At 38.2% G+C, this 25,605-nt stretch overlaps 1 protein-coding gene across 1 annotated transcript in view; it reads right to left on the reverse strand.

Annotated features, from left to right (window-relative positions):
• Positions 1–630: 630 nt before the first annotated feature.
• The window catches only part of LOC122573953 (serine-rich adhesin for platelets-like), a 213,749-nt gene continuing 188,774 nt past the window's right edge, over positions 631–25,605 (reverse strand). The window contains exons 2-8 of the mRNA XM_043740987.1: positions 21,333–25,534; positions 17,394–17,519; positions 16,737–16,847; positions 15,610–15,796; positions 9,951–10,132; positions 3,753–3,993; positions 631–3,199 (exon numbers count right to left, since the gene is read on the reverse strand). Of these exons, the coding sequence (XP_043596922.1) occupies positions 2,952–3,199; positions 3,753–3,993; positions 9,951–10,132; positions 15,610–15,796; positions 16,737–16,847; positions 17,394–17,519; positions 21,333–25,534 (5,297 nt within the window). The 3' untranslated portion in view covers positions 631–2,951. The remainder of the gene's footprint in view (positions 3,200–3,752; positions 3,994–9,950; positions 10,133–15,609; positions 15,797–16,736; positions 16,848–17,393; positions 17,520–21,332; positions 25,535–25,605) is intronic.

A 25,605-nucleotide genomic window follows, 5' to 3' on the forward strand; every position in this document is an offset into this window, starting at 1 on the left:
CGTGTAATCGCGCGTAGGAATGCACCCTCTTTGATGCGTTGGAAGCAAGTTAATTAAGATGCAAGCAGTAAAAAAGTAATCAAAAAAACAAGAAAACTCACGCACGATATCATCGTAACAATTCGTTGCTACGATTTCGCAATTAAACCGGCGGGAGACCGAGAGTTTAATTGAGGCCTGCATTCTCGGCCAATTATTCGCGCATTCTTCGCGCGAAAAATGCAATGATTCTACATATTAAAACATTTTCCTCTCTTTACCTACATGGGTATTATTTAAACGAAAGCATATTAATTAAATGCTACATTTAATTCTTGACTTTTTCCGTGACATTTCGGCTTCAATCTTGTTTATTCAAATTAGTTATTTTAATTGCAAGCCTTAATCTTTTTCATTTTTAATTATTAATTTTGATCGTGGCATATTATTTTATAGTTTTTATAGTTTCTATGAGTTAAATCCATAATTTATCGCTACATATACCTATCTAAATATTTCTGAAACTTTTTAAAGGAAATATGAATTCTTAACATACATATAGATCCTTTAAGGAGATTTATATCGATCGCAGGGTACCGAAGAAAAATTGCTATCGTACATGTATATTAATGAAGAAAATTAATGGAACTATTATAATTGTCTAGAAGATGTCTCGATAGGAACGTAGACATGAAAATTTTTTAATTAACATTCTAGAATACATTATAATGTTTGTCTGTGCCTTTGAATCTTATTGTAAATTATAATATTATGAATTAGGTCCATATTTATTTTTAATACATTCTTTTCACCATATCTTCCATGCTTTTTTTATCTTGTTTCATCACTCCCAAACTTTTACTTTTTTCTCGCTATTATACGTTATAAATGAATCTATTTACACAGTTTTGACAAAATTCAATTGACGACCTGATATGTTTAAAGTGATTAAGTAATTCACTGATCTATGGTAATCAAAGATCAAGAAAATTGTTTATAAAAAAAATAAGAACTGCGTGAATTTACGACAACGTTTACTGACAAAAAATCTTCTTACAGTAGTTGAGTTTACATACAATAATTTGCATTTTTTTGGGGCGGGGGTAACAGAGAACGGCAGGCAAAAAAAAAAATAGGAAAAGAGTATGTATATATGTGATCGGATCGCAAAACTACGCGAAGAGTAATGTCACGATAACGTCTAAAAAAATTGACAGAATCGCTTCTCTTCGATGCGATATGGAAGCGAGGTCGGAATTCTCGAAGAGATGAGTCGACGTTCCGTTTTAACGTACAAAACTTAATAAAACAATCAACCGACAATGATGGGGCTTTAATCGGCTCTAAAGGGAAGTTCTCGTAATATACATATCGTATAAAAAAAAGAAAAAAACGTACGAAGATATCACAATCCAGAATAATAAATTTACACGCGATTTCTGTGCTTAATTCAGGACCAATCGCCACCCCATACGCATTAAGAAAGACTAGAATGATTAAGAATATTAATCGACGATTGGAAACTTATAAACGTACGTGTTTAACAATGATTCGTTAATAATGATACGGATAATAATAATTATTATTACAATAATCCTCGATATAACTACGGTGAGACGATCAAGAAAAATTGTTCTCCTGTTTTTCAATTTTTTTTTCTTTTTTTTTTTGATTGACACGACGCGTTTATAATAATGCGAGTTTATGTACAATGATTATAAGTGAGAAAAATACATTAGACAACTGGAAAACGATGTACGTCGATCGTTTTGCGTTGTCATGAGATTTATGCGATGGGTTGCGTAATTGATCATTTACATATCGGAGTTTTTTTATTTCAACAAGTTTTTGTTGAACGTGAGCAAAGTTAAGCAGTATGGAAATTTCTCTATCATCTTACTCCTTCGTTTTTTCCTTTCTTGTGCGTGTTTGAATCTTGTTATAACATTGTTATTTTATTCTATGTAGTAAATCATGTTTGTTGCATTATGTTGAACGAAAAACACCGATATGAACGAACTTTCGACGACTGGCGCATTAATTGAAGAAAATAACGCTAGACATAGTGTAGTAATACTAAACGAAATACTTAAGAGAATCTTAGACATCTTCTCCGCGTTGAAAGAAAGAAACAGTAAAGAACGCCTGCTATCCCTAACTGTACAAACTGCACGTTACTTTACCATCGTATTTGCATTGTTAAATCATCCTTCTCGCCTCATAATTCGCAATTTCGTCTTCGTTTCAACGATAAAATCATTCTCACACACATATGCTATCGATTGTCTTTCTATAATTTTACGTTCGATGCAAAATATTCTACGCCTTTCACGAGTCTCATAACATATCAGCACTTTTTTTCTGCAACCCGTATGCACCCGTATCAAATCGTTTGAAGAACAAGATATAATATTGTCGAAGTTGTTCTTTAATATATACAGATTCCGTATATGCTTCGAAAATTACTTCTTTTTCACAGATCTGTTTGTCCTAAGTACATAGAAGTGATATGAAAAATTAGAACCATATATGGACGGATTCTCATTTTTACATCTCGCAACAGATATTTGGAATTTTTACGAATTCACAAATTTCATGGCGTCGAAGAAAGAACTGCTCGTATCTTACTCACGCATTACTAGTTCCATGTTGAGGCAAAAAATCTCTCTCGACCACCTCCGAAAAACCGCGCAGATTACCTCATACAAAGAGAAACATCACATTCCATTCACATTCACGCGTTCCACAAGCATCGATCAGGTGTCGATACCTTTCGAATGAATCGAAACAACCAAACTTACGGTCAAAAATTCACGAACTTGAAATTGTCCACCTGTTCAAGACAGAGAATCGATTATTGGACACGAAACAATCATGTTCATGAACCGATGGTCCAGAATGCTCGATCATATGTGTCAAAGACGAGCAAACAACAAAGAAATGATTTCCAGTGAATCTCTATTGGATGATGCTCAATCGGTGCATTCTGAGGCGAAGCTCTCGAGATCTACGTAATGTCCGTTCATATTGTCTTCGAGTAACTGCGCCAGATCCCTCCTTAGAGTCTGGAACTCCGGCCTGCGGTCTGGATCAGCCTGCCAACATCGGGAAATCACCCTGAACAGCTCGCTTCGACAATGCGAAGGTCTCTCCAGCCGATAACTGTTCTGCACGTTTCGCATCACTTCTCGTGCCGTCATGTCCGGGTACGGTGTCGAACCTGCGTTAGGGAAATTAGTTCTTCTGTCATTGATAACATTGATAATATAATAGGAAAAATATCTCCACTAAGATATCATTAAATATTTAATTAAATAATTGCAATACTTCTAAGTAACATCTTATATTATGATTCACAAAGATAAAATAATGCATTAAAAAATACATATCTGTTTTATAAGTTGTAAATTATTAAGACAATTACTTAAATGGGAATGACAAATAGAAATAAGGGAATTAAATAATTACTTAAATATGAAATAAGAAATATGAAAATGATAGAATATTAATAGGACTACGAAAGAATCAAGTGTAAAAGAGACAGAGAAATAAAGAAAAGCGAATGAGCGAACGAATTAGTTAAGAATTAGAGAACAAGAGTCAGCGAAGAGTTAAGATTATAGAAGTAGGGAGGAAGGTTGTATTATTATTTTATCGTCAATATAGTTGCCATTATTTCATTTATGAAGTAGTCAGACTTAATATTAAAGAAGTTTAGAACTGGGATAGGAATATAAAATACCAAATTCGAGAAATCAATGATTCACACATACCCAGGGTGACGATCTCCCACATCAAGATCCCGAAGCTCCAAACGTCCGTCTTAGTGGTGAATAACGAATAGATCAATGACTCGGGCGCCATCCACCTTATTGGCAACGCGTTTCTGCCGTGTCTCGTCTCGATCACTTCCCCATCTTCGTTCGCAAATCTGGACATACCAAAGTCGGCGATCTTGCACAGCTTGTTATGGTCCACTAGCACGTTCCTCGCGGCAAGATCACGGTGGATGATCTGCAAAATCGAACAAAAGCACACGGCTCGATCAACGTTCCTCCATGAGACAGTGACCGCAGGTGGACGTCCTGTTACGCAACCGCACTATAGTTACCGCATTGCATATACAAGGTATCAAGTGATAGAGCGAGCAAACTCGAATCCTCGAACTGGTTGGATTGTCGCGTAGAAAAGTTTCAAGACCTCTTCTACCACCAAAGGTATTCTTCGACGACGGGACTCGACGAATAGATTTTATGACCCGCGGATTCCATGTTGCTCGGCTTCGTAATACGGCGGCAGAGACACGTTATTGCTGATTATTTATTGTACGTCTGATTTATCGCGTGTTCGTCGTACTGTTATTCGCCGCGGAAGCTGTGCTTGATTTATTTTACGTTCTCGTGTGGCCAGCCACCGCGGACCTCGCGAACCGTGTGCTTCAATGGAAATTGCTTGGCGTACCGGTAAATACGCGTGAAATTTAATTGTCGTACGACCTCGACGCGTCGATCAAAGTCAGTGATGATGTTTGAGCAACGATGAAAGCCTCGATTAAAGTAGTGAATGGTACTGAATTGTGCTGCAGACTTCCGTCATAGATGATTACAGGTTCAAGTCTCCAGGGAATATTCGAGGAAATGGTACGACCGTTATATAACACGAGTTTGGATGCAAAGCCTAGTCAAAAGTGTAAATTGTTGAGTTTCTTTTAGCATCAGTTAAGAACCTATCGTTGTAAGCAAATGTATTTAACATAGCAGTAGCAATATTCTCAAAAGCTATTTTTGATCGATTATCCGATCAACAATATCGATCCGCGTATACATACATACATTTCTCCGATTTCAGAAGATAAAATGGACCATCATCAATGAATCATCGAAGTAAATGAAGTCCCCATATACAAAATCAAAGTTACACGATAAGAACATGTTATGAATCATCTTATTAATTAACACAAATCTTTCGTGGAATAAACAACAGATTATTGTTACTTTCCAAGAAAATTTTGTTTCAAAAGATGTTCAAGAAACTTTAAAACAACACGGAAGAGTACGAATAGGCTGTCGGAAAATCGGGTGAGCGGGCTCCCGCCGTTCGACCGTGGCTGATGCTAATGAACTTGCGCTGCTCAATGTCAAGGCAAGCTGGATATACATACGTCTTTGCCGTTTCTTTAATGACTTCATCTTCTAGATTTATAGCGCGCCGCGCGACCACCGGTGCAAAACTCGTACGCGAGTCCATTTGTCGTGCCGACCTGCTCGTGTTTCTACCCGCTTCTCAACGTTTTGTACGGATGAAAAATATATTTTCGCGACTACTTGCGCGTAACATAAGATACCAGTGTATCTATGGTATGTCGACGTTACCGCATTAAAAGAAAAAAAAAAAATGAAATGTCAAGAAGCCAAACGATTCGTATTCTGCTCACGTTTAAGTCACGTTCTCGTGATAAATATTTTGGACGAGTGTCGTATAATTGATAAATAATTTAAAAGTGCTCCATTGCTTACGTATTATTATCTTTATTACACTGACAGGAGGAAGTTTTGTTTTTCCAGCTATCGTTTTAACTTTGATAAATGTCCTTCCTTTGTTTTAAATTTACTTGTATTTGTGTCTTTCTTTTCATTTTTATCTTGAACTTGTCGATGACTCGCGTTATTTAAAAAATGTCAAGTGAAGAAAATTTCTAAAAATTATAATTCTGTAAAGTACTCTCGATTCTATGTTATTACGACGTTGAGTTTCATCCTTCAATATTGATGCGGAAAGACGATAAATAATTCAGAATAAATATTTCCCCGGATGTATATCCGTATTAATTTGCAACCGAAACAATACCTCCGCGGTTCGTGCGAAGTAAGCATAACGATCTCGATCTTAAACCAATAAGCCTTGCTGTTTCGAGGCTTTAAATCATTTCATCTCGTTCGTGCATCAGCCGTGGCTTCCACTTTCAATTAAGGGTACTATGTATGTCGGCAGAATTATTGGAGGAACAATTCTTGAGAAGAATTTCTGCGAACTCGTATATAATCTTTGATTGAAATCGACATCCTGACTCAGTTGCTCTTTGCCCGTCCTTCCAACGACGAACATAGCATACTGATTCCAATCGAGACTTCGTTCCCGCTGTTCGATGCCTCGAGCAGCCTCGCCGCGTGCATCTCCATCAACCGAATCATAACCGGTCAATGATGATATTTAGCTATTTACCATTTTTTACCTCGCTACTGCATTGTCATCGATATTCGATAAAAGAATAGAAAAGAAAGAATTTTCTCTGCGTCGCTACGTTATTCCAGTAAAAGTGTCAGGTTGATCGGAAAGTTTTGTTGGTTCAACTTTTAGCAGGACGGAAATTGCTTATTACAATCGAAATGTTTTTTTTCTAATAATTCATCCGAGTTATATCTATCCGAGTATTATCTAATAATTCATTCCTCAATTACTTAATCTATATGTATATATTTTTTCAGCGTCCAGTATTTTATGGAATTTTTTTGCCTATAGAAAGATTTTCAGGAAAAAAAGGAATCGATTATTTTTATTAAAATTTTTATTAATTAGTCTTCGATATAATATTTTAGTAATTTATTTAGTAAATTTTCGTAGCGAACTGTTAGTTTTTTATTTTTTTATTATTAAAGTATTCTTTTGATGCACTTACAGTCTGATTCTCAGAAACCTAGTTATTCTCTTTTGTAAAATAGTTCTATAAAGGTCTAATGGAATTATCTGAAAGCGTAAAAAGGTTGCGATATCTACCTTGATGCAATGTCTCTGTCTGACATTCGTCTAAGGTTCACCTTATTATAAAACAACTTACTCATCAAGTTTTTAAGAGCAATTAATTTTCCGAACAAGGCGCAACATCACCTTCATTTGAAAACTCCAATCATTTTGCAACACATACGAAAAAATGATTAAAATACTTCGTGACTCATGAGCGTTCATGTTCGCACTATGAAGTACATGATTTGTTATTCTAATACGTCGACAAAGGGCGGATTATGGAATAGATGACACGACAGAAGCACCAACCAGTCAGATGAATTATGGAAATGATGCAGACACGTGTTAGTTGCTTCGTATGCTTGTATAAAAAGTTAAGTAAACCAGTTGCTAAGGAATGTTTCATACGATGCAAAAACTTCGTCCATAACGAGTAATATGTTTTTAAATGAATTTTTTCACACTCGAGAAGATAACGATGAGATTCGAGTTGCACTTTTTAAACGATGTTATAGCTAGCAGAGATAGTTAACGTACAGTTGAAGTTTAAGGCACGTTTCTCGCGGTTGGTAGAGCGAAAAAGAACCTTGATGTTCTCCATGCTGGAATGTACACTACCGTTTTCCTTCCGATGAGTAATTATCGTCCACTAACTTCAGAAAATTAGCTTTCACGCGGCAATTCTCTGAAGACGATTACGCGAACGCCATTCGATATTCGTAGAAGATAATTACGAACGGTTCATTCGATATTTGCCCTTGCAAGAAACGGCATGAAATTTTTCTAATCGAAGGTTTACCATCGGTAATATTCCTTCTACAGTTGCTTCCTTAGAGATGAATTTCATTTTTACGCCATTCAAACTGACTATTACGTTTCGAATTATTAAATATGTTATAAAATGAAAAAATCGAAATTTAGGATATTGTGTACAAAAAAACCCCCAAAAGATATATTTGAATATTTACGCAGGGTTATAAAGAAAACGAACGATAATTTAGAATGTTGACTTGGACTTCGAGTCACGATACTATCTCAAAAAAAGAGTCCATTAAACGTCGTTGGATGCATAAAAATGTCTGTTTTATGGTTCCGAAGCGAATCACGTGCCTTCAACAAGGAGGTTAGAACCGTAATATTAAACGCGCTCGTGTCATTCTGCGGTTACGGCGGCATTATCAACTTCGAATCACACGTTTTTTGGCTTGAAATTTCATAAATCGACAATAAACATTCGACATCTCTGTCACTACCCCAACTTGGATCTTAGCACGATTTAAAATGTGTCTGCGGATGCCTACCTAATTCTTTTAATCTACGTAAACGGTTTGCAACCATAAGATGATTTTCAGTACTTTACATTTTTAAAATTTCGATCTTTATAGAATCCCGATTTTCTTCAGCAATATTTCAACAACGAGATTTTATTAACATCGATGGCTTCTGTTCGCCAAAAATGTCTCGATGAAGTAATAAAATTTGTTTAATTATCCAGTTTTTAAATCACTATACTCAACATCCTTTTTAAAATTTTTAATTTTTTGTAAATCTAAATAATCGAGCTACTGAGAAGTTGGAAGTTGGTTCACCGTCGAATAAATTTCATCAAGACACGAGACAGAAAGATATTAGGTCTTATGCTAACTTTCTTACGAGAAAAGAACTCGCTTTAATCGATACAAACTTCTTCGCGTATTCCCGCTAATATAAGTTTATTGCTGTTCACACCAACGTAGGGTTGTAGGATGATCGTTCCAGAATTTATCTCATTTGACCATGTTATTAATTTTTGCCCACTGACACAGATTCACTGGTGAAATGATCTCTGGTCCCGCGTCTTTCCGACGCTAAGAAAATATTTGACGTACAAATACCACTGGCAAGCTGTTTGTCATGCCGTCGCTTTTTCGCTCGCGACCTTCAGTCGTAACGTATAGCCAACCTCGAAGGACGAGATATTCGGTTTTTAATGCGGGGTATTCTTTTGACACGTAGGTGCTTTTGAAACACATTGGAAACTTTAAAGGCGATATTTTATCGTTTCATTATCTTCGTTATTGAGAAGCTTCGATTTATGGCGAGTTTATGAAGCTTTGTCAGATTAAAGAATTTACTACGTGAAGAATATACTACGCGAAGACTGGACTTTTCGCACAAAAAAAGGTATGAAAATGTGATATTACGAGAGACAAAATCAAATACGGGGTAAAAATGAAAAAAAAAGAAACTTTTGCACAGATACAATTTTGAAAACATGAAAATGTAAGAAATTACATCAAACAGGATTGTAAATTTGAAAAAGAAGAATATTTGTATAAAGAAAAATTTGGAAACATAAGAATATAAGGAATTAAATGAAATAGGGATGTAGATTTGTGAAATTGAAGCTTTGCATATTTTGCGTAAAAAGATACAGAGAAAAATGTTATATTGATTACGAAAGAGAACTATTTCATCTAAGTTAATTTCCAATTAATTTACCAAAAGTGGTGAAAAATTTGATCATTGACATTCTTCTGAATTAATAATTTTGTATGACATTTACGAAGTCTGAATCTTTCCTTTGTTGTTGCAGGATGAAATACAGAATCGATTATAGATTCGAAAAGAATTAAGAACAAGATCGGCATGGCACGAATATAACAACATCGGCGGCAATACTTTGATATAATGTTACAGTAAGTAGACGGTCGCTGTATCGTTTTGGCTTCGTCTATAAGACTCCTTTAACACGCGAGCATGTAAGGTCATAATAAATTTTCGGCCAACACCAAGAAGCCTCGCGAGCGTAATGGAAATACAAATAAGGGGGGAGTGATAATTTAAATGCGACCACGAAAGGGTACTTTCAATAATTCAAAGATATTAAAAGCCGTACGCGACACGATACTTACGATTTAACGTCCTTAAAGATCAACATGATAAAAAGATTTAGTTCTCAAGTATTTCAGATTATTAATAGATACAGAATCGTTTAATCGTTTATCGTTAATCGTTTTATTAGAAAAGAATTATACATTTAAGAGTTAAAATCAATTCTCACTTCGTTTACACACCGTCGTAATAATCTACGATAAATTAACCGAGGAAAATTACGAATAAAATGTTGCGTTAGTGCAACGTCGATGCGTAGTGAGTTAAAAAACACATACACCAAAATGATTTATATTAAAATAAACAATAAAAAAATCAAAAGAAACATACATAGTAAAATCAGAGTACACTCTCACCTTTTTTGACGCAAGATACTCCATGCCTCTTGCCACGCAGTATCCAAAAACAGTGAGATCCCTAGAGGTGAGCGCGGCCGAGTCCTCACTGAAATTGTAGAAATCCTGCCTGGTGCGATGATCACGCAGGTACGCTAACAATTTCCCGTACATCACGTACTCGAGTATAAGATAATGAGGCTCTGCGAACAAGCATATACGATTACACAATTAAACGGTCTTAAAGCTTCGCGAAATTGCAGTTTGATCAGCATTAACTCGGTGAATGAAATAGGGCGTACGATGCCGTGCATGGGATTAGGGGACCCCATATGGTGAGAATACGAAGAGCTGTACTACACAGCAAGGCCCTTAAAGTAATTTAACCGGAGCACTTTCGGGCCCCCGTAGGTAGTATCAGGCTGATTGTAACATATGGGCCCACTTTTGCTGGCTCCACGAGCTCGTGGAGCTCGGGGTTACCATTACCAGCCTTTAACAATTTTCGTTTGTTAAGGAGCGTTTCTTTTCTACGAGTAGATTCGTTCCGCGCAAGACGATCTGTACACTCGGTCATAATATTTGCACAGCGAGAAATGTAACGTGGCGAATGGATAACGCAATCAAGATACAGTGAATTCTAAGTTTGGTCCATTTGTGCTGTTACGATGCTGTTACTGGGGCTAATAGCTGTACTCTTGAACAATGAATGTGCTTGCAGCTGTTATCATGTCGATAGCATCGGCAAACTTTAGTCAAACTTTATTTAAGGATTATAGTGTAGAGTATAGGAATTGATCTTTATTAAACATCGGTCCAGTTTTTTATTTTTTAGATCTTTATCAAATTACAAAATTTCATACGACCTCATTGTTTGATTATGGAGTTCTAATTTCTAGCTTGCGGTGTAAAAGTCATAAAATCTGGTGTGAAACATGAGAAAATTATACAACCACGATTGAATGATCATAAGGACTCGATTGAAATCATCTTGGAGTCGGGTTTGATAATTCATAAAATTATAGTAGTCTAGGTCGTACATTTTGGTCTTTCACGCAATGTCTTAAATCAGGCCTCCACGATCTTGTGATTATTTTTCCTTTATATTTCTACTTTTCCAAGGAAGAGACAAAATTTCAGTAATGTAGTGTCTTTGATATTTAAACATGTTATATACAAATTCAGCTTAACTAGTTGTTATGCGAAGCTGCTACAGGGGAAATAAAGTGTCAAAACCTCGATGAAGCTTTTCTCAAACGGTCATCCTAATAAATATCCTCAATTTCATATTTCAGGAACTGATCACCGCTAATTTAAAAATAAATTACTGCGGACATCAATGAATGGTAACGAAATTCATGTTTTGCACCTAGCCTAATCGGATTCTGAACAAACGAGACGCCGCTACAACCGCTCGAAAGGCAAAGATTTGTCACCAGTAATTGGCGGTAGTGACATAATTAATGCCACACGCGATACGTTATCTAAGGGTATCGATCTGTCGCGAGATCAGAAGAGTACGACACAAAGTGGACCCTTACTCGCGCTCCTAATTTATCCACGATAAAGTATTATAGAATCTCGTTCCATGTGAATAACGCCGACTCCCGATTAAACCGTGAAAAGAAGAAGAAGAAGAAGAAGAATAAAGCGGAGAGAAGAAAAACGTCGGTACCATCAAAAGAACTCTTTTAAGGATCGTGAACTCTGAACACTAGGGGTGTCAGAAATTTTTCAACGTGCCACAGATTTGTTTTTCAAAGGAAATACCTAAGCAAACTGACTAATTACTCTCACACCTTTACCTACAAATACTTGCTTGAATTGCATTTTTCTTCTTCTTTTTACTGCTGATGGGAAACAATGCCAAATATTCTCCTAAAGTTCGACGCAGCAGTTCATAAATATTTTTCCATCCTTGAAGACAGTCACAGCTTTTTTATTTAGTTCCTCTTTTTAATTTGTTGAAAGGGATCCTTTTGACAAGAACCGGCCGTCAAAGGACGAAAACGTCGCTCGGAAGGAATTCGAACGCGCCCACCATGACCGAAACGATAAATACGGGGGGCCAGAAATTTAGATGCCGTAAATCTTGCGAGTAGGTTCACGCAGGCGTGTTTTTTCTTCTACACACGTCGAACGTAGTCGAAGGACTTTCGGGGTGGTGCATCCCAAAACGAACACGCCACGTCCTCCATGGGCTTTGAGGGTCGCCCACAATTATTAGAATCTTTTACTTCAACTCTTTCTTTATACAACCATCTCAAAAGAATATATTTCTTAAAAGAAAATTCTTCAAATATTCATCAATAGACTGTGGACAGTTTATACATCTATGAAAAAATGCAAATATACACAAACTTACACATAATACAACACATAATATTTGCAATAATCTCTTGTAACTTTTGCAAGTAGCTTTTGCGAGTTTTTGCACCATTATCTCTTAATCATAATTTAAATGAATAATCGTTCTATATGAAACCAGAAGGTGTCGTGATACTTATAGTACTAATAAATTTTCCATATAATTATCAACATATAACTGACAAAACTATCATAAATCTCATACGACCTAATATAGTATCACAAAACCTACAATAATTTCTCTTCGAAAGCTTATCGTACGTAAAACCTAATTTTTCTAAACGTATCAAGAAGCTATTTCCCAGAAGGGGATTACATTTTATACTATTACTAAACCAGCTCTGCGTGCATTAGCATACAATCGCGAAAAAGACTATTCCGCGCATAAATATCGAGAGAAGACCGTAACGACGTCAAATCCAGATCGACGTCCAAGCGGACCGATCGTATCGATACTCTTCCAAACCCCGCTACGAACCATCATTTCGCCGACTTAATAGACGTATTGTGCCACGAGGATCGTCGCTGTGGGGACGCGTATGGAAATTTATACGATGAGAGCGACGATACCGACGAGCTTCCAACGAAAGACGTATAATGGGCCTCCTCCCTCTTTGAAATCTACCACGACTAAAACTTCGAGATTGTCTCGTTGCTGTTTTTGATGTCTCAACCATCGGATTTGTCATTAATGCAGTCGTTGATGCGTATGCAACTTAGACTGGGAAAAGAACTTTTAGTTCCATATCTGATTGTTTATTTATTATTCTTCTATTTATTCTCAAGATTCAATATTTTGAAAAATTCTTCTAACGTCCCTGGCACTGGATTTGTTGACAGTGAGAAATATTTTTGCAATAATGCGAATATGCAGTTTTGATAAGAAGAAGAATTTTTGCCGTCACTTGATCGTTGATCTGTTTATTCTCAAGAATTGATTCTTTGAAAGATTCTCATCGATGCTGTAGCAAGAATCCTTGAATTTCTTTTTTTCAAGGGAATGGTACTCGAAGAATACTCGGTTTATCGTATTGAAACAGCTGGTCATTCTTTTATTGTCCGATGCGATTGTGTTTCGTTGGGTTCTTCGTCGCAGTTTCACGCGTATAACTGCGCACAATCGACAACTGGAAAAACGAAAAACACGACGGCAATTCACTGGTTTATCCTCCTATCGAGATAATTGCGACCAATGTGAGGAACTGTGATTATTTAGCCATCTCGTGCCGATGTAATAGCAATTTATTATACCTCAATTAATCAGACAGCGGTTACGACCCATAGGCAAGCAAATAGCTTTTAACCATTTCACGCTTCGACTTTTAACGCACCACGAACTTGCACGATAATGTTGTGAAATAAAATTTCCTTTCCTCGATGTTTCATAATCGATACTCGTATCACGATCGGTATGTGCTGAACTTAGCAAAAATGTATTTCACGCAATTCGCTGAAGTTAGTAAAATTCACAAACTAGCGAATTCCATATAATTTCTTTACACAATACCTTATTTTACGTTATTTACAAGCAAGCCATTCAGAAGCCAAAGCAATCAACTTCGCTTTTCATAAACGTCTTAATTTCATTATTCCAGCTCAGAATTAGTTCTGCCCTTTTCAAAACCCAAACTATTTACCTCCATAAATTGATTCACTGTAAGAAGGTGACACAAACAATCACAGATATAAAGAAAATTGTTAAAAAACACAATCTAACTTTTCTCCACTTTTTAATACATAATATTAAACAATGTATCTTCATAACAATTCAAATACAATAACAGATTGTATTCTTTATCGCACAGTGTCTCTTAGTCAAAGAAAAAAATCGAATTCTAACATTGTCGCGATTATCCAACCGATTGGAACTCATTAATCCTTCCTTCGTGGTGACTCTGCGGAGGCAGTTCTTCAGAACTATTACTCAATTACCTGCAGAATGATCGCACGTAAACAGCGAGTCCTCCTCCGCTGGTACCAGCGATTGGTCTTCCTTTTATTTGCAAAACAATAGTGCACGCGTGTAAATGATTACGGTGGTCGGTTGAGACGGAGACGAAGGAGAAAGAAGACCTATCATTGCTGACTCAATGACGAGGAATGCATCTCTCTTGCGATCCCCTAACGACGTCTTTAATATGCATTACGCCGTGTTTCACGGCGATACGATCTGTGGATGGTCGTCGAAAACAGGGAATCGTAAATAATTAAAGATGCGCTAGTCGGCGAGATAAGTGCGATTTCAGAGGCGACTACGATCAAAACCAGTTATTGTCTGTAGTTTCGTAGTCTACGCAACGCAGGTGTGAATTACTATTTAAGCCATTAATTCTCGGGAAACGCGATGGCGTTGAATAACGGGGAGGAAAACGTGAGGAACAAAACGAAAGAAATTGGCTCTTCATTTTGGGATTAAAAAAATCCTCACGACTAGATTTTTATACATTTATGGAAAATTCGAAGGAAAATTCGCGATTTATGTACAAAAATGTATAAAATAATCGAAGTAAAATTTAAGTTCCATTTTTTTGAATATATTCATAGAAATAAAAAATTGCATAGAAGTCTGCAGTATACTCATCACAATAGGAATATTAATGGAGACGTTATTTTATGCGATAGACGTAAGAAAAAGACCGAAGAACAATCGTTTGACAACATGGATGGGTTGGAATGTAACTTTTCAAACAAACGAAGCCTCTTCTTACTATTAGAATCTTGATTACTTAATCATCGTATTTTGCAATCTCCGTAAACGAACTGCCACTTAAAACTCCACTAGTTTTTATAAAGCTAGTCGCTGACGTTTACACAGGCAAGGTCAGGAATAAGTGACTCGTGAACTTGGTAACAAAGTAATATCTGCCGGACTCGAATGCGAAAACAACACCTGCGATATTTATTTAACAAGTACTGAGTATTCCATTTTCAACATTCCATCACATTCCTTGTGCAAATATAAGGATGGTCTAAGAAACGAGATATTACCATTTTAGACAAATTACAAAGTAAGGAATTTTTTAATAGATTTTTCTTACATATTAAATAATACCTTTACTTGGACTTTTCTTTGTCTTTTTTATATAAGCATTGAGGTAAGGAATGCCATGTTGATCTAAGAAATGAAAAACTACCTTTATTCATATCATCTCTTATACTAATTACAAAAATAAAAATATTTTTAGTAAATTCTTCCTCAGATATTAAATATTTTGAAATTATAATTGAGGTATTGTCTGTGCACATATTAAATGACATAATTTCGAATTAAAAGCTGTATGAACCATGTTGAAATTAATTTAATTGAGCCTACCTTGTTCTGTACAGCAACCTAGAAGAGTTACGACGTTCGGATGGCTGCCAAGTTGCTGCATGATTTCGAGTTCTCGAACCAGATCCTCCTTTTCTCGTTCGGAAGCACCTTCCTTGACGGTTTTGACAGCTACTAACCGGGTCGTTCCTTGATGACCAGTCAAATCGTCGGCTTCAGCCTTCCAGACCTAAACGACCAAAAAATGCAACGTGAATTCGACTTTCTAATAGGATTTTAATTATAAACTCCATCTTCTGCGTGAAACTAGGTTTTAACGTTCAGAGTTGCATACGATATTACACGTTATACAGAAAATTATGTAATAAATAAGTATTACCTAACGAATGTCTTTTGGTTGAAAAACATACGTTAGTAGCAATTAAAACAGTATTAAAGATCAGTACACTAAATGTTGCAAAGTAATTTTCTCGTTAGATATATCTTAGATTGTAATTTTTACAAAGTATTTCAAAGAAAAGAATCGGTAATATATAAGGAATTCTTATACAATACAGTTGTATAATAAAAGAATTCACATGTTGCCGACAATCGACAAGGTATTCACTGATTATTTGCTTAATGAGAAGCATAGTTCCACCTAACCAGTATTCCAGGAATCACTAAATCAAAAGTAATTCGAATGTCTATGCAAACAAGAACTGTTTATTGAACATTTGAAGTTCATTATATCACCGCGAGTTCCACGGATCATTACATAAATGATAAACAACGATCTATCTGTCGTCCATTGAAATACATGAAATCAATAAACGTCCATAAAATCGTCAAACGATCGAACAATTTAATAAACACTTAATAAAAATAATGAATAATAGATTAAAAAATTTAATGAAAAAGATAATAAAGAATTTGATACAAAGAAAAACTAAACTATCAGAGCGAACATTATTCTTTATAATTTTCTTTCTTCTACTTTTTATTAATGGGCCACTCCCGCCAGTAAATAAATGAATAAAAGAGTGTTTCACAAGAGCGTTTCAAGAGTTGTAACCGAAATTTCGCGGGCGGCGCGCGTTTCACGTTAACGTCGGACGATTTATTATCGCCGTCTCTCGCCTGAGGACTCGCTGTTCCTGTTCCGTTCAAGGGAGAGACTAACGCTTTACCTGGCCGAAGTTTCCTTGGCCGAGGACCGTCTGTAACCTAAGCTTATCTCTAGGAAACTCCCATCTGGATTCTTGCGACGACGGAGGCGGTGGTTTCTCCGCTTCGTGACACTAAACAGAAAAAGAAGACTGTATTGAATCGCGAACGATAATTATTTAAAAATGCCTGACGAATAAATCTGCGGCCGGCCAGTTCCTTTTGATGTACCGCGACTCCGGGCGAAAAGGTGAGCAGAATGGCGTTCTGCGTCGTGAATTATCGTTTCTTCGCGGCGATTATTTTCGAATGAACCATCCAAATAGACGCAACAGCATGGAACTACGCCGAAATGGCCGAGTATTATCGTAATTTATTTTCGTAATTTGTTAGTCACATACTTTAATTAAGTTAACCCTTAATTACCTTCTGTGAAAAATATATATGATTTATATAAAGATTTTAACAACTTTAATAACGTGTACAAATTATTCACGAATAGAAAAAGTCTTATTTGTTATGATTACTTTCTGATAAAAGTTACATTCTATCTTATGATTTTAAATATGCAAACGATTATCGTAGAAACGATAAAATTGAACATGTAAATAATTATGTTATTTAAACAAAATTTATATTCTATTCATATGATTTAGAAGATACATAAGATATGCGACTACCAAGTGTTGTATCCTCGGAAGCTTCGTGATCGCCTTCTCGATGGATGTTTTGAAGTCACCATTTTCAAGATTCAGTGCGTCTTTCCGGCAGCTTATTTCCGACGATGTGTCCGACTCCTCCAGTACCTACAAAAAAATCAACGTCATCGTGTTGTACATGCAGTCGACAAGAACGATCGAGCGTGCAATTTACGAGAAACTTCGATTTCCTTTGAGTATTTTCGCAGCTCATAAAGTAATCATGACTCGAATAAAGGAATCGAGTCTGCAATAACAAGTAGTCATGTTTTATCGATCGTTTTGTTTATTTAATTACGAACGTTCGACAAGTAGCACAACGTTCCGTTATAAAAAAAAATATTTATAGCCGCTCAAGAAATATGAATTTCGTGGATAACGTTGATGAACATGAAAATATTATGAGAATGAAATTGAAAATATGCAAAATGCAAACGAACGTTAGGATGTCAACGAAGAAATATGTGTTTGACGCAAATACGAGAGAAAATACGTGACTGCTTCGCACTTTTGCATTCGAAGATCATCTTTGTTACATTTACATCGCCTTTGAAGAAGCTGTTTCTTGCATACCACGATAAATAATTTTTCAAGACGAAAACACGACATGGACAAAGCGGGACACGGGTAGTTCTTTATCATGGAAAATGATTAATTTACGTCAATACTTATCCCTACTTAAAAATTTATACATTTTTTACTGGTTGATTCTAAAAAATTCAGCGAAGTTGAATTCCATTTCCTTTTTTTCCTTTCTTTCTACAATATTTTAAACTACTGTGATTTTTCAACGGTTGCAGTTTAATTTTTTTCAACTTTTATGCCCATCAGAGAGTACACAATTAAACGCTTATCGAAGACAAAGACGCAAACGATCTTCGCATTATGTAATTTATTTTCTCATTATTTCAAGACATTATACTATCCGATAGATCGAAGCACACGAAACGACACACTGTATGTTTACGGGAAAAAAGGCAACGGATTATTCAATCGATACAATGAACCTAATCATTGTGATCGGACGTTCATTACAAATCCGGTGAATCACTGGCGATCCTTCGCGATCTGTAAAAATTAGTCGACGACCGAGTTGTCGTGACCATTCGCGGCGAGTTCAGGGACAAAGCGCGAAGAAATTTGCAAAAAAGCGATCGCGTCACGATGCCTGATTTGGTTTTCTACTCCGTCTATTTCAACCAAAATATTAGTATTTACGTAAAAAGTAATGTTATCGAAGGAAAATTACTAAATAAATCAGCGTTTTTCTTAAACGATTGCAAAGTCCTCTTCATATTTTTTATAATAATAATAATAATATTAACAATAAAGAAAGACTTATGTGAGACCCTCAGATGGCAAACTGATCAAGTAAGAAAGAATCCAACTAACACGCGTCATACAATCTAATCTGACGAACCTTCGTCAAACCATTCCAAAATAGAAATGACTAACGTACGTCTCATGTTTTTTTATCGGTGGTCATACAAATATATTCCTCGTCTGAGACCGTTCAAAAAATAATGTCACAAATTCATTACCAATGAAATTCATCACGATCTATAAATTATCTACAGAAACTCGAATAGTCGTATCGTTAACGATCGCTGAAGGCATTCGCTTCCTAGTACGCGCTTATGCGAAAGCATTTCCAGTTACAAAGGAGGAGGAAGTGGCGATCTTTCATTATGGTTCATTCAACGCGAACTCGGGGATACGCGCCAGCTCGATCTTAGCGACGCACAGTGTATCCGATAGCAATTCTAGTAAATAAAAAATACTAATTAATAAAAGCCAGCTTCCTGTATCTTTTACTTGTAGCGATAAACATACGAATGAGTGACTATAGTCATAAAATTTACGAAATTCGAGATACAAGTAATTCTTTCTGTATTAGCACAAGAATAAGAAATTACAAATTCGTAATAAATAATAATAATAAATTCATAATGAAAATTTATGTGTTTCTTGTAACTGTAATTAGACTATAAATTTGTATGCATTTCTGGGACATTTAGAAGAGCAGAGACGCACATAATGCTCATAATATTCAGAAGTATACAAAATATGCAGTTTTACACCAATTACGGTATTTAGTAGATGAAACAAATTTCTGCTTGGGTTTTATGTCTATATTTGCTTTTCTAGAAATACGAAGTAGCATAAATAATCACAGTCTATTTATGATTTCATTAATTACTTCAATTGAACAAGTTCCTCGACCTCGGAATATTACTAATTTCGACATGCACGGAAACGTGTCGGTTTTTAGGGTAATTATTAAAAAGTGTCAAGGAAACACACACACGTGGATCTACTTTGCGGAAGATAACGAAAGTCTTGTCTGTTAATGGCCAGATGATAAATGCTCGCGGTCGACGATAATCCACGGGGCCAGCGTAACGGTACTTAAGTGGCACTGGTATACAATTCGCGTTTCGATTTAGCGATAATCGGCCAGATACGCTTTACGGTACACAATCGTAAATCAAAATTTTTTGTCAGGATAATGCGGCTGGTGAGCAGCAGGCTCAAGAGGAAATTACACCGCTGGACGAGAATCACGGCGAATAAAAATGAAACGTTTAGCGGCTGAAGGATACCATTTCAAATGGCCACCCCTCGACTACACGGTTGGGAGCGTCGCTTTCAAACCGTTCCGCCGAACAAACCCGGGTAGGTAACCTGAGAGAGAGAAATTTCTAGGGGTGAGACTCGAGCAGGATGTTTTTATTCCGGGGCGTTTGACGTAAAAACCGCTGCGTCTAAAACGAAATGTTTGAGACAGAATTTGGAGAGGAATGTTTTTCGAGACATAGAATTTTTGTTGTACGATACACATAGCGTATGGATGATATAATAGAACTCCTAAATCTTATTACACAATATTGAAAATATTAAAATATTCCTTGTTTCGATAATTTTACCTTTGATTAGTTAGACTTTGCCAATTTATTACCTATTTTCATATATCAAGAACTTTGGACTTGGCAAATTATTTGCATTTCTCATTATGTTACATCAAAATTCTGCTCTTTAATCATAAAGCAGTATTAAAATCAATAAAAATGTACTTATCATGGTTTTCTCTTCCATACAATCATCATTTGTTATACGTGAAATGTAATCCTACAGGTTTAACTACTCCGAATAAAGTATGCAACATTTTTTAATGAAAATCTAGAAAATCTATTACATCCATCTACTCATAGCATTAATGATATAAAAAATAATGAAAGATAACTAAAAAAGAGTTACAAGCTTTTCTTTGATACTTTAACAACTCGATCAGTAAACAAAAGTAGCGCACACAATTCGAGATACTGGTCCAAAAATAACCAGGTCACTGACACCAACCTTGTTCTTACACCTCTGCGAACTTTCACGTGAAACGGAGTCTGGCCACCGGACCAATATCAAACGTCACTAGACCACTTTCATCCGGCGACCTATATTATATAGTACCTCCACAAATACTTTCTAATGCTAACACCCTATATTCACAACTCCGTATATAAAGGCTTAAAGTATTCTAACACCTGTAGACACATTCTATGAATATATATGATATGATATATGAAACGTTTAAAAATTTCATTAATACCATTATGAGCCTGAGCAGAGTTTGAAAACAATCTAAAAATGTACATACTAATGACAATATATTTAATACAAGCATGTATTCCGCAAAAATTCACAAAAATATTTAAACAGTTAATGATACATTATATTAATTAACATCAATATTCAGCGGAGTCAGGCTTTAACGCCTATAATTAGCTGAAAATCATAATCGTAACAATCGTGTCTCACTACATTGCTAATGAAATTTCAACATAAAAGTTTTCTATAGTAAGTGTTCAAATATTACTTTCTCGAGTTACTGTATATTCACTTTAACCGAAAAAAAATCTCACTCACCTTACGATTCCTAAGTATCAGTCTTCTTAGAATTAGGCCAACGCCAACGGCGATTGGAAAGACGACCAGTGTCGCCAGGATGTAGCTCACCACGGCTACAGTCTCCTGCGATGCAATGGCATCTCCGTCGTGTCTCTTCGATATCACTTCACTGATATTCACCGATTCCCTTGGACTAACCGATATCAATCCACTTTCAAAGAACGTCCTATTCAGTTCGTTGGAATACACAGAGGTGTTGTATTCCGGTAGGATCGTGTGGTAATAAATTGGCCTGTGTTTCGTTCGATTGTTACTACTTCCGCTCGTGGATCCTCTACCTGGACCCGTCGGTGGAACCTGCGTGGTCGTATCACGATTTTCTTCCTGTTTATCCTTCCTTGTGCTTTCTGGGACGCGGATAGAATTCGTTTCGTTCGTAGCACTTTTCGGGGTAACCGTGTCGTTGGCTTTCTCGGTCGTTCTCGAAGTCTCCGGTTGCTTCGTGCTCACCGGAAGTTCCGCTCGTCGTTCCATACTGCGGGAGAACGAGTTCACGGGACCAGTGTTGTTGAAGATGTCTGAAGTGTTGTATAGATGCATTATAGGTAGCACATCGTCTTTGTCGGATGATGCGTCCTGAGATTTATCAGACAGGTTTCGGCCTCTAACTTCAGGTGACCTTTCACCAGACGCTCGCTTTCCAGTTTCTGTCGACGGATTTGAGGATATTTCTGACTTTACTCCTTGTAAAGTCGAATCTGAGAAGGGGTCAGGTTTCACTTCCGAACTCGGTATTTTCGAATCAGAGGTTGTACTTTGGTTTTCGGGAATAGTAGAAATTTCTATTTGAACCGTGGTTATCGTAGTGGTCGGAGCTTCCGTCGTAGTGAACGAAGTCGGTGCACCAGTTGTAGTCGTAGTTACGGTGGTGTCTTTTGACCTGTACATCTTTTGAATTTCCGAAGGATGTAGGTTAGACGTTCTAGGTTTATCCAGTTCGGTCGTTTTGATATCCGTCATAGCGGAGTCCGTTGGCTTCAAGGTGAAAGTTTCTTTCTCGACCGACGCTCGACTCGCTTCCGTGATTATTCTGGGTGTAACCGGAAAAACTGGCGCCGACATCGGCGTGGTACTCGTTTCTTTGGGCACGATCGTTTCGTCGGCCGTCGCGGTCACTGTCACGGTCGGCGAACCACTTCCGTTATCATTACCATTATCCGCACCACTCTCGTTATTCCTATCGAACGCGTTACCATTATTCGTGGGAACACTGTCGTTTTCACCTCCAAACCCGGTATTTTCGTCTTTGGTATCAACGTTCGTCTTTCCACTTGGTGAAGTTACCACTTCTGTCATATTGTTTCCATCTTCCTCCGTGGTATTCACAGGTGTCTGAGGAGTAGTACAATCGATCGTTTCTTCCACGGAGGGAGCAAACGAGATCGTAGTAGGCGAAACTCTCTGTTGCATTGTTACGCTTTCCGCCGTCATATTTTCCAAAATGGTATTTGTTCGATTCACATCAACTTTTGTTAACCTAAATCCTCGACCCTCCACCACATCCTCTACATTCTTCTTCTCCAAATTTTTCTTACCGTCGACCAAATAAGATCCAGACCCATTCACTTTACTTAAATTCTCTTCTACGATCTTGCTCGTTCCTTTAACCCTTCTATTGGATAGTGTCTGTCCATTTGTTAACCTTCGTCTCTTGCCTATTACCGGGGGCACGGCGTCCTCTTCGGGACTTGCTCCAATTCGTTGATTGAGCACCGCGCTGGCCGACTTCCTGAGAAACCTCCTGTCGTTAAACCCCTCCAAATCCGTATTTCTAACTTTAGTGTGATTCCAGCGCACGGCGCCTCGGTGGCTCGGTTCCGTCGGCTTCGTTGACCTCGGCCCGGTCTTGTTTACGCTGGTCAGCTGCACCAGCGACGTTCTGTTGACCGCACGTTGCTGCGACTGCGGCGGCGCGACTGTAACCACTTTCCTCTGTCGTTCCCCCACCAGGTGAGCAGCGGACGCTCCACCGGCTGCGGCTGGTTCGACGGTTGTGCCGGCACTGAGTTCCGCCGGCGCTCGGCCTGCCTCTATACCACTACCGGCACGAGGAAGCAGAAGAGACAGCGGCGGTGGCTGACGCCGCTGCGCTGATCCGGTCGTTATCTCGGTCGTACCGGTGCTCCGCTCTGGACCTCCTTGTTCCTCTCTGCTTAACCCAGGTCCGGTGTAGTTGCGCAATAGCCGCGTCACGTTCGTTATCGTGTAAGCGTACACGTGCTGCTGCTGCTGTTGTTGTTCCTGCCGCTGATGTCGATGCGGATCCTGATTCCCCTCGTGCTCTACCTTGCTGCTTCCTTCCAGCTGCTGCTGTTTCTGTTCCCGATGTCGAGACTTAGACCGATCTAACACCGGCTCGATCGTAAACGCGCCTGACTGAACGTTGCTTGCGGACCAACTCGTAGACGCGATCGTCGTGCTCGATGCAACCGCGTCCACAGCGGGAACATCGCCGGAAGCCAAGCTGCGAACTCGTTCCATCGTAGAATCGACCGGTTTAACGGTATACTTCTCCGCAGCATCTGCGCCGATTGCGAAACTCTCTTCTAAACTCCCCTCGGTTACGATGATCCGCAGGGTGGACGTCTCAGGAGACGCCCAAACGATCCGAAATGGCTCGGTGGTCGATCGACCGATCTTGTCTCTGGAAGTCGAAGTCTCGATGTTATTACTCTCGCGGGAATTAGTCACGTGTGCTTGGTCCGCTTGCGGTTCTTCCGTTCTAAAGATATCTGGGTGATCGTTTATGTCGTATACATCGATCCTTCGTATCTTTTTCTCCGTCTGCTCTCCGTACATTTCTGTATCTGTAGTCTCTGGAGGATTCTCATATTCAAATGCGGATTCGTTTTCGGTACTGATGTTTACGGACAAATTATTGTTCTTCCTTCTTCGTGTGTAACTCTTCATTGCCTTCGTATGCTCCACTCGATTCAACGTTGTGGAAGCGGTTTTGGATTCGTTCGTATCTGCAGGACGATCCTTAAAACTGATTTCACTTTCGGTCTGATCGTACATGTTCGCGGAAACGGGCTGCGCGTACGGTATCTGGGTCGAGTTGGTCGCATTCCTCGTTTCAACGGCCACGTGGGTTGCAGCACTTCCTCTCTCGCGCCGCAGCTGGTCCGTAGCGTCAGCGTGAGCGGACGAGTTATTGTCGCGAAATTTATCTCCAGAGTTTGTTCTAGCCTCGGTGCCGTTTCCTGCCTCCTTCACTGCGATCATATTCGATGCGATCGCCCCCTCCGTTGGCCTGGCCTTCCTGTAGTAAACGCCATTTTCCGCGCTTCTAAACGCGTTCTTAATCTTCGAGACCTTATTCTTCTCGACCGTCTGCCTTTCTACGGCTATATTCATCTCTTCATTGATAATCTCTTCCAACCTGGGCACTGGTACAGGTGTCGTAGCACTGAATCTCTTCATGGAATACCTTCTTCGCGAACTGGGTACAGTTGGCACGGTTGGCGTAGATTCAACCGAATTGTTTCCAGTTGTATTCTGCATCTCTGGTTGAATCTTCTGACCAAAATATAGAAACTGTGACATGTCTTCTACAGGTATATTACTTTCTACCGGTCTAAAGTAATTGTACAAAGATTCTGGCATAGAGACAATGTTCTTTTTACGAATTTCCGTATCGGAAGCTTTCTGTGTATTTACGATAACAGTCGTTGAGGATGACGAAGAGGAATTTCTTTGATTAATTGAATGGTTGCTTTTGAGGTTACTAGAGACTGGTTTATCTTCGATAACAGAGACAGTGAGATTCCCGTTGCTCGGTTTTATTGAACTTTGCTCGATCGTTTGTTTGCCTTCTACGTCCTTCGATACGAATTCGATGTCCACATCTTTGCTCGACAATTCTGGCACGATGATCCTACTTGCTGTTTCTTCGTCCTGTTTAATGGTAGCTGGAGCGGTTACGTACATTCCATGCCTCGTCTCTTGAGCCTCGAGAACATCCGGCGAATCTTTCGCGGACGCGTCGAATGGTCTTGGTGTGCGGTTCAGATTCCGAGATTCGATCGGCCGTTGGCTGAAGATCTGTCGTCTTCTCGCCGCGAGGATGCTGCGAAGCGCCTGCTCCCTCTTCGCCTTCGACGACGGTAGCTCGACTTGAAGGGGCATGCGACCCTGACGATGATCGCCGATCGAGGAATCTGCAAACAAACAGTTCGTCGTCAGCTTTAACGAGCTATTCTTAACTTCAAGTACAAACGATGCATTTTTC

This window comes from Bombus pyrosoma, linkage group LG12, assembly GCF_014825855.1.
Source record: "Bombus pyrosoma isolate SC7728 linkage group LG12, ASM1482585v1, whole genome shotgun sequence".
Taxonomy (NCBI): domain Eukaryota; kingdom Metazoa; phylum Arthropoda; class Insecta; order Hymenoptera; family Apidae; genus Bombus; species Bombus pyrosoma.